This window comes from Watersipora subatra, chromosome 7, assembly GCF_963576615.1.
Source record: "Watersipora subatra chromosome 7, tzWatSuba1.1, whole genome shotgun sequence".
NCBI lineage: Eukaryota > Metazoa > Bryozoa > Gymnolaemata > Cheilostomatida > Watersiporidae > Watersipora > Watersipora subatra.
In genome coordinates, this window is record NC_088714.1 from 3,893,009 (window position 1) to 3,905,553 (window position 12,545).

The 12,545-nt window shown below is 34.9% G+C and overlaps 3 protein-coding genes across 6 annotated transcripts in view; 2 read left to right on the forward strand and 1 right to left on the reverse strand.

Moving 5' to 3' along the window:
* Window positions 1–8,549, reverse strand: part of LOC137401153 (proprotein convertase subtilisin/kexin type 6-like) — a 36,345-nt gene extending 27,796 nt beyond the window's left edge. Inside the window, exons 1-4 of one of the 4 annotated variants that reach the window (XM_068087528.1) lie at window positions 8,451–8,549; window positions 7,336–7,436; window positions 4,838–4,885; window positions 1,614–1,715 (exon numbers count right to left, since the gene is read on the reverse strand). The gene's annotated coding sequence lies outside the window, so the exon portion shown is untranslated. Of the gene's footprint in view, window positions 1–1,613; window positions 1,716–2,860; window positions 2,890–4,837; window positions 4,886–7,335; window positions 7,437–8,450 lie in introns of those variants that run through there. The other 3 variants (XM_068087529.1, XM_068087532.1, XM_068087531.1) reach the window with 3 other exon arrangements.
* On the forward strand, window positions 4,653–9,018 carry LOC137399787 (uncharacterized). The gene is made up of 4 exons (XM_068086013.1): window positions 4,653–5,094; window positions 5,956–6,174; window positions 8,365–8,560; window positions 8,773–9,018. The coding sequence occupies exons 1-4, from the start codon at window positions 4,653–4,655 to the stop codon at window positions 8,882–8,884; spliced, it is 969 nt and encodes a 322-aa protein (XP_067942114.1). The 3' UTR covers window positions 8,885–9,018.
* A 1,195-nt stretch (window positions 9,019–10,213) lies between these two features.
* Window positions 10,214–12,545, forward strand: part of LOC137399920 (golgin subfamily A member 5-like) — a 75,227-nt gene continuing 72,895 nt past the window's right edge. The window contains exon 1 of the mRNA XM_068086181.1: window positions 10,214–10,309. The gene's annotated coding sequence lies outside the window, so the exon portion shown is untranslated. The remainder of the gene's footprint in view (window positions 10,310–12,545) is intronic.

Consider the following 12,545-nt stretch of genomic DNA (forward strand, 5'->3'; position numbering starts at 1 on the left):
TCTAGACCACTTTAAGCTCACTGATGGGTCCTATTACATATGATCCAGTATGTTATAGCATGTCTGTGTGCATTGTTTGCGTATTAGCAGTAAGCGTAATATAATACTTTGCCATGTTTAAACATGCAAATTCGGAAACAACATCTTCAATAGAGCGACGGATAATGCACTATATTTGCAAACACGGTGGAAGCTTATGAGTTCACGGCTGATCTATTGAGAAATATTAAGCAACAACAATAGTAAATACAACCTCCAGAACAACAAGAATTTGCAACCTCCAGAACAACAAGAATTTGCACTCCATAATTCATCTTTAATTTTGAAACAACTTCTCGATGATGGAAGATGAACACAAGATGGTATTTATTATACATACTATCTGTGAAAATATTTTATTACTACATATTCCAATACATTTATACTAAACAGCGCAAGAACACAGTACTCAATTTTCAGTGCATAATCTTGAGAGATACCACGAAGAAAAGGCTGATGTAAGAAACAAAGGAGTTAGATGTTCTAAAAGTTAGGAAAAGGGAAGTAGTGTAATAAAACATTATACAGCGCTAATGTACATTTTACGCCCACTCGAGTCAAGTGGCTTGTACCAATACAGATTCAATGAAGGATGACTACGCAATGCTGCACTCAGTCACATTGCGTATAGACATCAATAACCTGATACAATAGAGCAACTTAATGGATCAAAGAGATTAACAAAAAGTCAATTTCCTCAGAGCCGCAGATGATTGTACAGTAGTATTAGCTAGCAAACATTTGACACATTCACCTATATATGTATATTACTGTTGAACCACTGAGCCATTCGCTGATGAATAGCATAGCATACAGTTAGGTAGCCGATGTGATTGGGCAAAACACCGAGAATATTTTTGACTCCAAAAAAGCAAACCAGACGAAACAGAAAGTGTGAGCATAGTTACTCAGCATTGATAACTGGTTCCTTGGCTGCAAACTTTTACCATACATTTTATTACACCTATTAAGTGAAATGACAATAATGTACCTTGTCCTAGTGAGTTGGAGATAAAAAAGCAATCAAGATTCAAAATGAGAAGAGCATAAATATTATTTGCTACATGGCGCAGACTGACTGAAACTTATAACATAACTGTGTTCTTTGACTTATACTTGTGATTATGTATTTTTTGTGTGACTTACAGCAGTGTTCTGTGACTTGCACTTGTGATTATGTGTTCAGTAATGTACAACTATCATGGCTACGCTGTGTTATGTGACATATAGTTGTGACTATGTTGTCTTCTGTGGCTCACAATCGTGACTATGTGATGTTCTAAGATAGATAACTGCAACTATGATGTGTTCCGTAACATATAGTTGTGATTATGTTTTTTTCTGTGACTGATAACTGTGAGTGACTACTCTGTGCAATATAACAATTTGTTGTGACTCAGGAGTTTGCTGATCCACACCTTATCACTACTGTATAAATGCTGGTTAGCATGAGTTCAACACGAGTTTTAAACAATGTAAAGGTACAACCAAGTTTAGGCATTAGAGTGGTAAATAAGTTGTTATCCAGAATAAAATAGAAGCTTTTCTGAAAAAATACATTACACAGATCTTACCTGATGTGTATTCAGCAGCCAGAGGAAAGAAGACGCTGTAAGGGCAGCATAAAGTAAATCTTCAAAATGGTGTTCACTTTCATCATTCTGTCATGAGCCATTCTGTTCACAGTGTTGAGATTAAAACAATGCAATGAGCTTAGACAATGATAAGAACAGCCAATGCCAAAAGATTGGGCAACTAAACATATATGATGTGTGTCAGTGAAGAAAAGTAGATTGACCTGGTTTGGTTGTATTAGAATCTATAAAATCTTTTGATCTATACACAATTGAAACAAACAAACGAACACTCTTGTTATTTGAACACAGTTATAAGAGCAAGCTTCTGACCCAAGTACAAACTAGTGTCCAATTAATTTGATTGACTGTGTATTTAACACTTGAAATTACTCTATTCAAGGGAAACAAAAGCTTTATTCCTGTTGGTAAGTCTGCTTGTGATAAATCACTCTTAGCATCTGTGCTACTATGCAAGTCGTCTGAGAAAGAATTGGTAATTGTCATTTGCAAATTATTTGCAAGTTGTCGCAGATGAACAAAACAAACATGCAACTTTTTGGAATTATTTTCTCACTTTCCATACTGATTGAACTCTGCAGTTGGCAACCATGGCATACTCTTAAAAATTCAGCATCTAATGACTGTTTGTTTTCTAATAAGAGCTACACTTGTTATGTATGTTATTGATGCTAATTGCAAACAATACACAATGTTGTGACATGCATTTGAATCCGAAGTTACTCATGTAAGCGATGGACAAGTTACTGTAATTATTAAATAAATACAACTCAATAAAGAACAATTGGATTGTCTTTTTAGTTGTATAAGATAACGCTTTAGTAAATGATATATTACAGAAACAAAGCTTACTTAATAAAAAACTGTTTACGAGCTATAGTAGGCTATATACATAGATACGTATGCTCAAGAGATGAGATGCGTGGCGAAGCGACTTTTGTTGAACGTTTTGATCTATTTTTCAACAAGGTTATGCCTTAAACGTCTTGTTTTTCAAATCGCTTCATATTTGATGTTAATGGCAAGCATTGGATACTTTTTATATGATTTAAATAGTTTTTTTCTGAAAAAATAGCAAAACGCAGTTTAAAACCTCTAAAACATGATAAATCAATGCTTTTTATAAATAAGCAATGGTGCCGGGTTATTTTACAATATTGTGAAAATAAGCATACTTTTACAAGATCAACTATCAAATTGTAAACATTATCACAAAAAAAACATACCATACTCTATATCCTAACCACGAGGACAACCGACGACAAATGAATGAAACGGACAAAAACTAGCGAAGCAGCAAACCGCTTAGCAACAGTTCGCCCTTTCCTTGACCAAGCAAAGATTGTACCCCATCCCAAAGGCTCAACGTTTCAATGCTGATCAAGTTCTCCCAAAGGCTAACTTGAAAAAGAAGACAACTCCAAAACTATTACTCTCGCATTACAAGCAAAACATTGTGAAGTAAAAAGATGAGCAGCAATTTATAATTATATTACTAAGAAGAGTCGATCTTCTTTTTCTGTGCATGCTTTACATGTTGATAATACAGCCATTTTTTACAAAAGCCATCCATTTCTAATGTTGGACAACATTTAGGAGCATCCAGCCTGGCCTCCATTCAGTAGAGCATCTGTGCATACTACATGTAGTTTAATTTAATCATAATTATGCTCTGTCAAACACTGTGATACTCATTAATCGAATCTCTCAAAAAAATAACTTCAACCTGCAAGATATCTGTGCAACAGACTCTCTAAGTCTGACTAACCACAGTCGAACATATTATTTTAAAAGTTTGTAAAAGCATATTGTATTTTTTGGACCCTTCCAAGCTTCTTTGACATTTGGGAGATGACATTTTTTGACATAGTAAGTTGCATTTGTTATAAAAATTCCTTTTAATTCTTCTCTTTGGGTATTCCAGCAACATGAACCAGGCCACAGAAAATGTCAGTCATACCAGTCAAGTTAATCCATAATTAGTGCATACTTATGAAGCCACAACAACTATCACTGCTTGTCTGTTGAGCTATATTCTAGTCATCTAGTGGATAAGATATGATACTCTTCATAACTTATTTGTTCACTCTTATCTTTTTTCGCAGTCAATTATATTATCACTATATTAAATCCTCACAGCTTATATATTTGTTCAACCACGTTGATTAAATAACACCTGATAAGGTTGTGAAGACAGCTTGCAGGTACTTGTGGCAAATAACTGGTTAGAAAGTCATTACTTTGGGAATATCTGTAGCCTTTGACAAACTTCAATGGCAACCATGAGTGGAGCGCTGATACTAATTGTTTGTATTAGCTCTGTGCATTCTCTTGGCATCAATTTGTAAGTATTAAGGCTCCAAACTAAACTTCTGTTGTATTTTGCTCAATGTGTTTTCTATTATTGTCAATACTTCAACATTTTATTTTAGAGAAATTTTTGAATGCTTTGAATTTAGTTAGATCGAGACAGAAAAGGGCACCGTACCACCACCCATTAATTATGGTAGAGTTGCTTAGGTCACTGAGGTTTTTTAAATCAAAGTTGGTCATTTAGTATGTATTATTATTAAACAGTCCTTTAATTTTCAGATTGAGCAATGCTTCAACATACATCAAAACTAAAAGTGAGGTCTATGACATTCAAGAAGACACTTTTCATCAGGGAAACATCCTATTCAGTGACAGCCGTGTCCTCAGGACAACTGACAAGTTCAGCACCTGGGATATTGTTGGTAATCCATCAAAGTTTTCTGGTTACCGAGAGGGTATAGGAGCAGATTCTATCTTTTATGGAATCACCAGCTTCATCCAGCTTAACAACACTTTTGTACTAGTTGTAGACAAATGGAATCACTGTATTCGGTCTGTAAACAGATTGAATAACGAGACGGCGTCCTTTGCTGGAAATTGTACTCAAAATGGCTACAAAAATGCAGGCTTAGATGAAGCACTATTTTTTTACCCACCGGACTTGCACTCACTGGTTCATTTACCATAGTGGCAGACACCTACAACATGGCTATACGCTTGATTACAAAAGTACATAGCCAAAACCATCCTTTTGTATCTACGCTGTGTAAGGGAGGAATTCTTAGATACCCACAATTCATAGCGATTGATAGTTCAACAAACTTGTATGTCACTGTGCAGGATGGCATTGTGAAAGTACCCGCAGGAACCAATGTTCCAGAAGCGCTTACCTCACTAAAAGGTGGCTTTATAGATGGTCCAGTCTCTCTGGCGAGGTTCTACAACCCGATACAAGTAACAGTATTGAGTGACTCACTATTAGCAGTTGTGGACAGTGGAAACAGAAGGATTCGTCTAGTAGACTTGTATGAAAAGAATGTGACAACCTTGATTCAGCTCAGCAGCAAGATGCTACATTCGGTACTCGTAAGGGATGGCCAGTTACTGGTTGGCGAATATCTTACGATTCTTCAGATAAACATAACAGGTAAACTCATAGTTGCGGGTCAAAGCCGTTTGTCAGCCAATTAGATGGCTGTATTTTATGTGTGTTACCTCATGGCCAGTCAATGTCTAGCTGTCTAGACGTACAACCTAGTTACAACTGGGCAGAATAGCTTCAACTTATGCCTAAGATGAATGTGTAAGTATAAGCGAAGCCTGCCAAATGTGTGTCAACAATATGTCATTTGTATTGCTAATTGTAGTTTCAAGTCTTCCCTAGATAAATTGTTGTTTTTGGGTTTATGATACCACATTGCAATATCTTTGTATTCATTGATTCTTCATTCTGTGTGTGGTACTATATGTAAAATATTTTTTCTATAAAAATGATTATGGACTGACCATTAAAAGTATACATATACAAATATATATAGGCTACTCATGTTATAGACAGAACTGTTCCCGCTATTAAAGCCTCATCTGTGCAGCTCAGAGCCGCAAGGGAAAAAACTTCCATAACCAATGAGAGTTGACTTCCTATATATATACATATATATATATAATTATATATAATATATATACACACGCATATATATAATATATATAGGCCTATATATTATATATTATTTATAATATACACTTAATAAATTTTATTTGATTTATTTTTATTCAATATATATTTATATATATAATATTTCAATTGTTTCATATATTTACTAACTAAGCTAACTCTCAGCACCTTGTTTTACTGGAGTTATGTCCCCACAACAGTAATCTAAAGCTACATGAATATGCTTAAAGCTTGTTGAATGAATAGAAAGACTGATGAATATAATTAAAAGAAATGGCTCATCCCTGTAGAACCGCAATATTTCAACTTTTGTTAACTCATCTATTCATTTAGTGGAAGGCATGACTAGTAAATCAACTACTCATGCTATGACGCCTTCTCCAAATATATATTTACCAACAACTACTCCAGTTTTGCCCCTCAAGAGAACTGTGGCATTCCACGCTGAGTATGATACAGACTGCTCTAAGCTTGTGCCAGGAATTGACATCTCTGTTGTGAAAGCAGTTATGGCTTATCGATTCACCCAATTGAACGATATCTGCCAATCAGGTGAGCCGATATCATACTTCAATTACAGTAGTTTATAATAAAACCTGTGCTGGATATGTTGACTTCACCAAATTGCCAAAGGGCAAAAAGTAACGAAGTTTGAGGAGAAATACATATAAGAATTTTTAGTGTGCGCCAATACATAATCACAAGTGTAAGTCAAAGAACACAAACACAGTTATGTTATAAGTCTCAGTCAGTCTGTGCCACGTAGCAAATAATATTCATGTACTTCTCATTTTGAATCTAGAATGCTTTTTTATCTCCAACTCACTAGGACAAGGTACATTATTGTCATTTCACTTAATAGGTGTAATAAAATGTATGGTAAAAGTTTGCAGCCAAGGAGCCATTCATCAATGCTGAGTAACTATGCCCACACTTTCTGTTTCATCTGGTGCGCCAGAGTTTTTTGGGAGCTTGCAGCTCAGCTTAGCCTCTCTGTTACTTTAATTAGGTACTAACATTGCACGTTGGGTAATCTTGCATTCGATAGTTTGTCCTAGCAATGGGTTAGACTTAGACTGTTTTTGATAGAAATTTGGTATAGTTGTACCACAAATAGAGTGAACATAACCCTTAACTTTTCTATGTATGCCATTTCTGCAAAAATAAAAGCTCTCACCCTAGCGCATGATTGGAGACATTGCTACGCATTGAACACATCACACATCTCTGTAAAATGAGAGACAGCAGAGATGAAACCGTGCCATCAAAACTTTTCACATCTTTCCATGCTTGGCAAACTGTATGCCGTTTACTACAAAAACACTGCCTATTTCCAGTATCAGATCTGGACACAAGCTAGACACTAATTGAACATAAGCTGGACTTGCATACTTGGCATTAACAGTAGTGTGTAGCTGGCTAGCAGTGAGTCTATGGGGCTGTGAGTCTATGATACTATGAGTCTAGGATGCTGTGAGTCTATGGTACTGTGAATCTATGATACTATGCTTGTATGATTCTGTAAATCTATGATGCTGTAAGTGTATGATGCTGTGAGTGTATGATGCTGTGAATCTATGATTCTGTGAGTCTATGATATGGTGAATGTATGATGCTGTGCGTGTATGATGTTATGAGTGTATGATGTCACCCCAGATGGCTTAGCCCTTTTAGGTAAATAATCTTTATACCGAAATTCTATTAACTTCTTACCAAAGATTAAGTCAAGTACACGCACATATTGATGGTTATAACACATCATATAGCAGTGCAACTTTCAGGATGAGAACAAACATGACTGGTCTTTACTTGTACTAAAATGCACATATGTTAACATAGATGCGGTGATTTTGATATGATGAGGTACGTATATACACTGCCGGAACTGGTTATCATGACTGATGAGTCAACTTCTGCCTTTGTTCCTAGTTGATAGCCAAAATGGACTGTAAGGACATTCTAAGTTCATACTTCTAGCAGAATATGATGTTTAGGGTAAAATTTAAGACAAAATATGATAACGAGAAATGGTTGGATTTCACACCAGCATCATACAGAATGAGCATATTCTATACATTGGACATTTATGTGTACACTAGTAGAATGCCCGGGGTTGCAAGGGTAGTAGAACAATTTCCTAATGAACTCGTGTAACTTAGCTGGAAAGCAAGATCTATACTAAAATCTTTACTAATACAATACCTGCGTTTTAGGCCGTTACTGTTACGTAATGGCCAGCAGTGCTAGTTATTAACCCCAAGAAAGCTTTCAGGGGTGAGTATTCTAACTAATGTAATGAGCATTTGCTCATGGAATCCATTGTATTTTGTGTAGCTTAATGGTTAGGTTTGCTGCCTCTAGATCTGGAGGTCCTGAGATCAAGCACAATGCTGTGTGGATTTTTCATTACTAGATTCTATTGTTATAACTGGACAAACTGTTTAACAAAAACATAAAAAGGCAAAAGACAAACACTGAGATTTATATATGTTTTTTAGCTTTGGACACATTAGAAGAGTTTAAAAAAAATAGATGTTTGCGATATAGATATGTACTCCTTTTAAGCTTGTTAGTATTTCATCATTGAAGCTATTACATCCTAGGTTTTCTGTGCCATTTCAGGGTAATTTATTCACCAAGACAGCAGGCACTCTTTTTTGCTACACTTGTCTCAATGAGGAACCTTTGCTGTGAGTCTTTGACATCCAAAGTGTTTTACACAGAGCACCATTATCTTTACAGATTGCCACAAGTCCAGCACCTACAGAGAGAACTTTTACTGCACAGACAACATTCTTAGAGCTTTCTGGCCTGTAGATGTGCCTTACCTCAATTCCAATAGCAACATTCCTACAGATTTGTATGTAAAGATACAAAAGAGGGTGGCCGCAAAAGATTTGTCTCACTTCACTCTAACGTTCTTGTTCATGGAACCTCCGTGAGTAACAACACTACAAATTGACAAAAGCGCACATGCTTGACAAGGGCAAGCAACTCCTTGTAAAGTTAAAAAGCGGTTGTTGCTGAGCAAGTGGTTTGACTAGATGCAACAAATCTACTAAATGATTTTTACTGTTTTTATTCTTTATTTTGTCATATGACCAGAGTGATTTGGTGATGTCTCTAACACTCTCTTTCCACCACTTGCAGAGTGAGAACACCAAAGCTTGTCTGTGGTAACTATTTGAGTCTGGCAGTGTATGTACTGGATCCGAGGACCAACAGGTGGCTAACTGGTAGCAATACCACAAAGTGTTCATAAAGCATTATGACTGTCTGTATCTGTATTCCCATCGCAAGCAATTCTGTAACTTCTGTCATTTATTTTAAGTTTTATGCAGTTATCTGCTGGCTTTATTAGCCATGACAATGTGTAAAACAGTCCAGGCTAGCAGACTAGCGGAGTGTTTGTCATCAAGGTTGGCCCGAAGAAACATACCTATTGAATAAGACTGACATTTCGGTTAGCTATTTATCATACCTTTTGTGTTTTTTTATGTAACTGTTTTTGTTAATTTTATTTCATTGCAAAAGTATACCACCGTGCGGAATACGAAAAAAAGATGGTGCAACGAGGGCCCACATGAGCAGTAGTATAACTATTTGTGGTGCTGGGTCCTGGTTAGCTGATAAGTAGTTAGATGAAAAACACACACCGACTATTTGAGTGAATCAATGAGGGGTTGCTTGAGACTTGTTACGAATTGTTTGTAATTACTTATCTGTTGGAGGTCAGTCTATTGAGTCTTGTCAGTTTGATGTGCTCATCATACTTTATGTCCTCATTACTTTGTGCTAATCTTCCATACGATTATGATGTAGTAGGCATATCATATGCCTGAACACGTAACACACATTTAGTTCTGCTATCAAAGAAAAGTTTTACATACATTATTTTATATTTATGTAAATGAAACTTACACAGTTAATTGTAATACCAGAGAAGAGTTCCATATTTAAAATGTTATAAATATCCAAACTAGTTGTAAGCAGCCTAATGGAAGACTGCAGCCCGACTGCAGTTGATGGAAGAAATGTAAAAGTTTTTCTTAATTGTAATGTAAATCATAGCCACATCTCATCTCTTACAAAAAGCTTGCATCACACGTAAGCTACATGTCAACATATATGTACATTATATGCACATAAAAGCAAAAGATGAGAGGTGGCTGCAATCTATGTTGCAATCTATAATAAAGTGTACAATTCTCTTATTAACTATGAGTCTAGATTGACTGTTTATAATACTTATAAAGTTGAAATAACAGGAAAAGTAATGGCTTGTAATATGTTTTCTCATAAAACAGGCAAACGGGAACCAATTGGGTGTTAATATCATTGAAAAATTAATTAAAATATTTAAAATGCTGCATTTATTGATGTATAGCTAGCTGTTTTTTAACCTACAGGCTACTACGTAACACAATAAACAGTGAGAATCGAAGTATGCAGTGAAGTATGAAGTCTTGGCCTTCCAGCAATGCAGCTTCAGTTCGAAATTATTAAGATTTGTCTTTTCTTGTTAGTAAGGTAAGCAAAATTCTTTGGTCAAAATTCTTTCAGTTTGACTCGCTCGTCTATTTTTAGTCGTGGACAATGTTTGCACGCAAATGGTTTGCGGAATTAATAAAAGAGAGAGTTTCGCTGACAGTGTACTTAAATGCTCCACGTCAATTACAGAATTGCAGTAAGGCCTTTTAATTAAGTGTCTCTGGATTAACTTATAATGTTAATACCTAATTTTAATTAATGTGCAGCGCAAGTTCTCTTCAAGTTATTACCTTAATAACTTTGAAAAATCACACTAATACTATGTTTACTCGAATATTATATGTGGTCATGAATTTGAACATACGGACGCTGAGTGTTGGCGACCAATCCAAAGGTTTTCGTAGCTGTAGGATGTTTTCGTTGACTAATTGCCATTTTGTGTAGAGTCAGCTTACTGAGTTTACTCAGTTTTACTTCCTACTTGCAACAATTGATTCTCTATTAAATTTGCAGAAACTAGTAATTGCCTAGAAAAACAACCTCAGATACTTTCAGCTTTTATGTAGGGCCTGCACTTTAAAAATATCATAATGTAGTTTTAAACAGGCTTGTGCCCCAACCACTTTTCTATTTGGAAACACATAAGTTGAAACTGATTTGACAAAAATTAAATTGGTTGTACTTGTCAAATGCTATCTATCAAACCACTGCATGAGGTGCACTTTTCATGTCCTGTATTTTTAAGTACTGTAATGATTTTGCAATATTTGAGTACATAAACATGTGGGAAGCAAAGTAGCTGTTTAACAAGGCAGGCTAGGTTATTGTCAGTTTCGTTTTGTATTATTACTAATCAATTGAGGGGTGATGTATTATAGGACTATGATGAGTTGGCCTACATGTATTCTGAACCATCCATTGTTTTTTATTATTATAAATATTTCCATCTGTAAACGAAAACTAACAAGGTGTCGCTATTATATAGAAATGCAAGTGTCAAATTTTGTGAAGGTTAGTGACAGCATACAATTAATTTCAAATACTCAACTTACCTACCAATACTGTCTACCATTTTGTAATTGAGTTTCTTCAGTCATGTGTATTCTGCATCAAAATACCATATTTATTGTCACGCCATGTTAATTATTGCAAATATCATCACAAAACCTGGTAAAATGGCATTCTCTGTTCATGTTCCGAAGGAGCTCTACATCTACGACACTGTGTTTGTAAACTCATTTGGTTTTATAAATAGCGTCATAGACTTAAGTTTGTTTTGGAATTTCTTAGATATCATAAATGCACGCTTATGTCTGATTCCAACATGTTTTTTAGAATAAAGTTCATTTGTTATTTTAGGTATGTATGAGTATAACAATATATGTGGCATGCACAAGAGGAATTTTAGTGGAAACATTAGGGAAATTACAATAACTTCTGTTAATACATTGAATGTTAGACTTATGGAATTAGAAAAAGCTTATTCACTGACTCTGGTACTGCAGATCATGTGGCAAAACATACATCAAGGTTATTTTTGTACTGGTGTTCTCTTAACTGTGTTTAATTTCATGAATGAACTGCTACTAATACTAAAATAGGTCCCAGTTTTTATTACAACTAAAAACATAAAACAGCTGAAAATAGTGAAGGCTTTGTTAGTGAATTACACTGGCCTGCAATCCAGGTTCTATTGAGGAACCTCAGTTTGCCACTTACGCTAAGACGCTAACAGTTGATGTGTTTCTATAACAATTTTAAAATAAAATGCTGGATAGGAGTTTCCATGCAAGTCCAACATGTGAAGTGTTTAGATGTCAATATGCTGAGCATTGTTTTCTAGTTTTTACAAAAATAAAAATATTAAATTCAATAAATTACAAAACTGTTTTTACAAAATTTATAAATTACAAAAATTTATAAAAACATGTGTTTTATAAATTTTTGTGATCAATCAAGCATTAAAATAACAGTTTTATCATACAGCCAGGTCATATATGTTGCACTTGGTTATTTTGCAATTTCAAGTTGCTCCCTAATTAATCAAATGGTGTATGGTTTGAGCGGCTTATGCATTTCGAAAGTTTATAGCTTTGCTTTTAGCTCAATTTACCTAAAGATGTATAAACTATATTATTTTGACAGGCTTTAATTATTACAGCAAAGGCCAAATATAAAAGTGAATAAAAAGAAAGGTATTCCAAAGAATGGCTGAATATTTTCAAGCTTGATAACTAGTTTTATTAATTTGTAGAGTGATAAAACCGAGGCACACATGTGACTAGTAACATTTTTTTCCATTAATATAGCGACAAAATAATGCTGCACTTTGGGTTTTCACAATGAAACATATTTTTACCTGAGCTTCTAAATTTGGCCAAACCTAATCTTTGTGTGTTCCGAATTTGTAGAAAAATTTAAAAGTTAGCTAA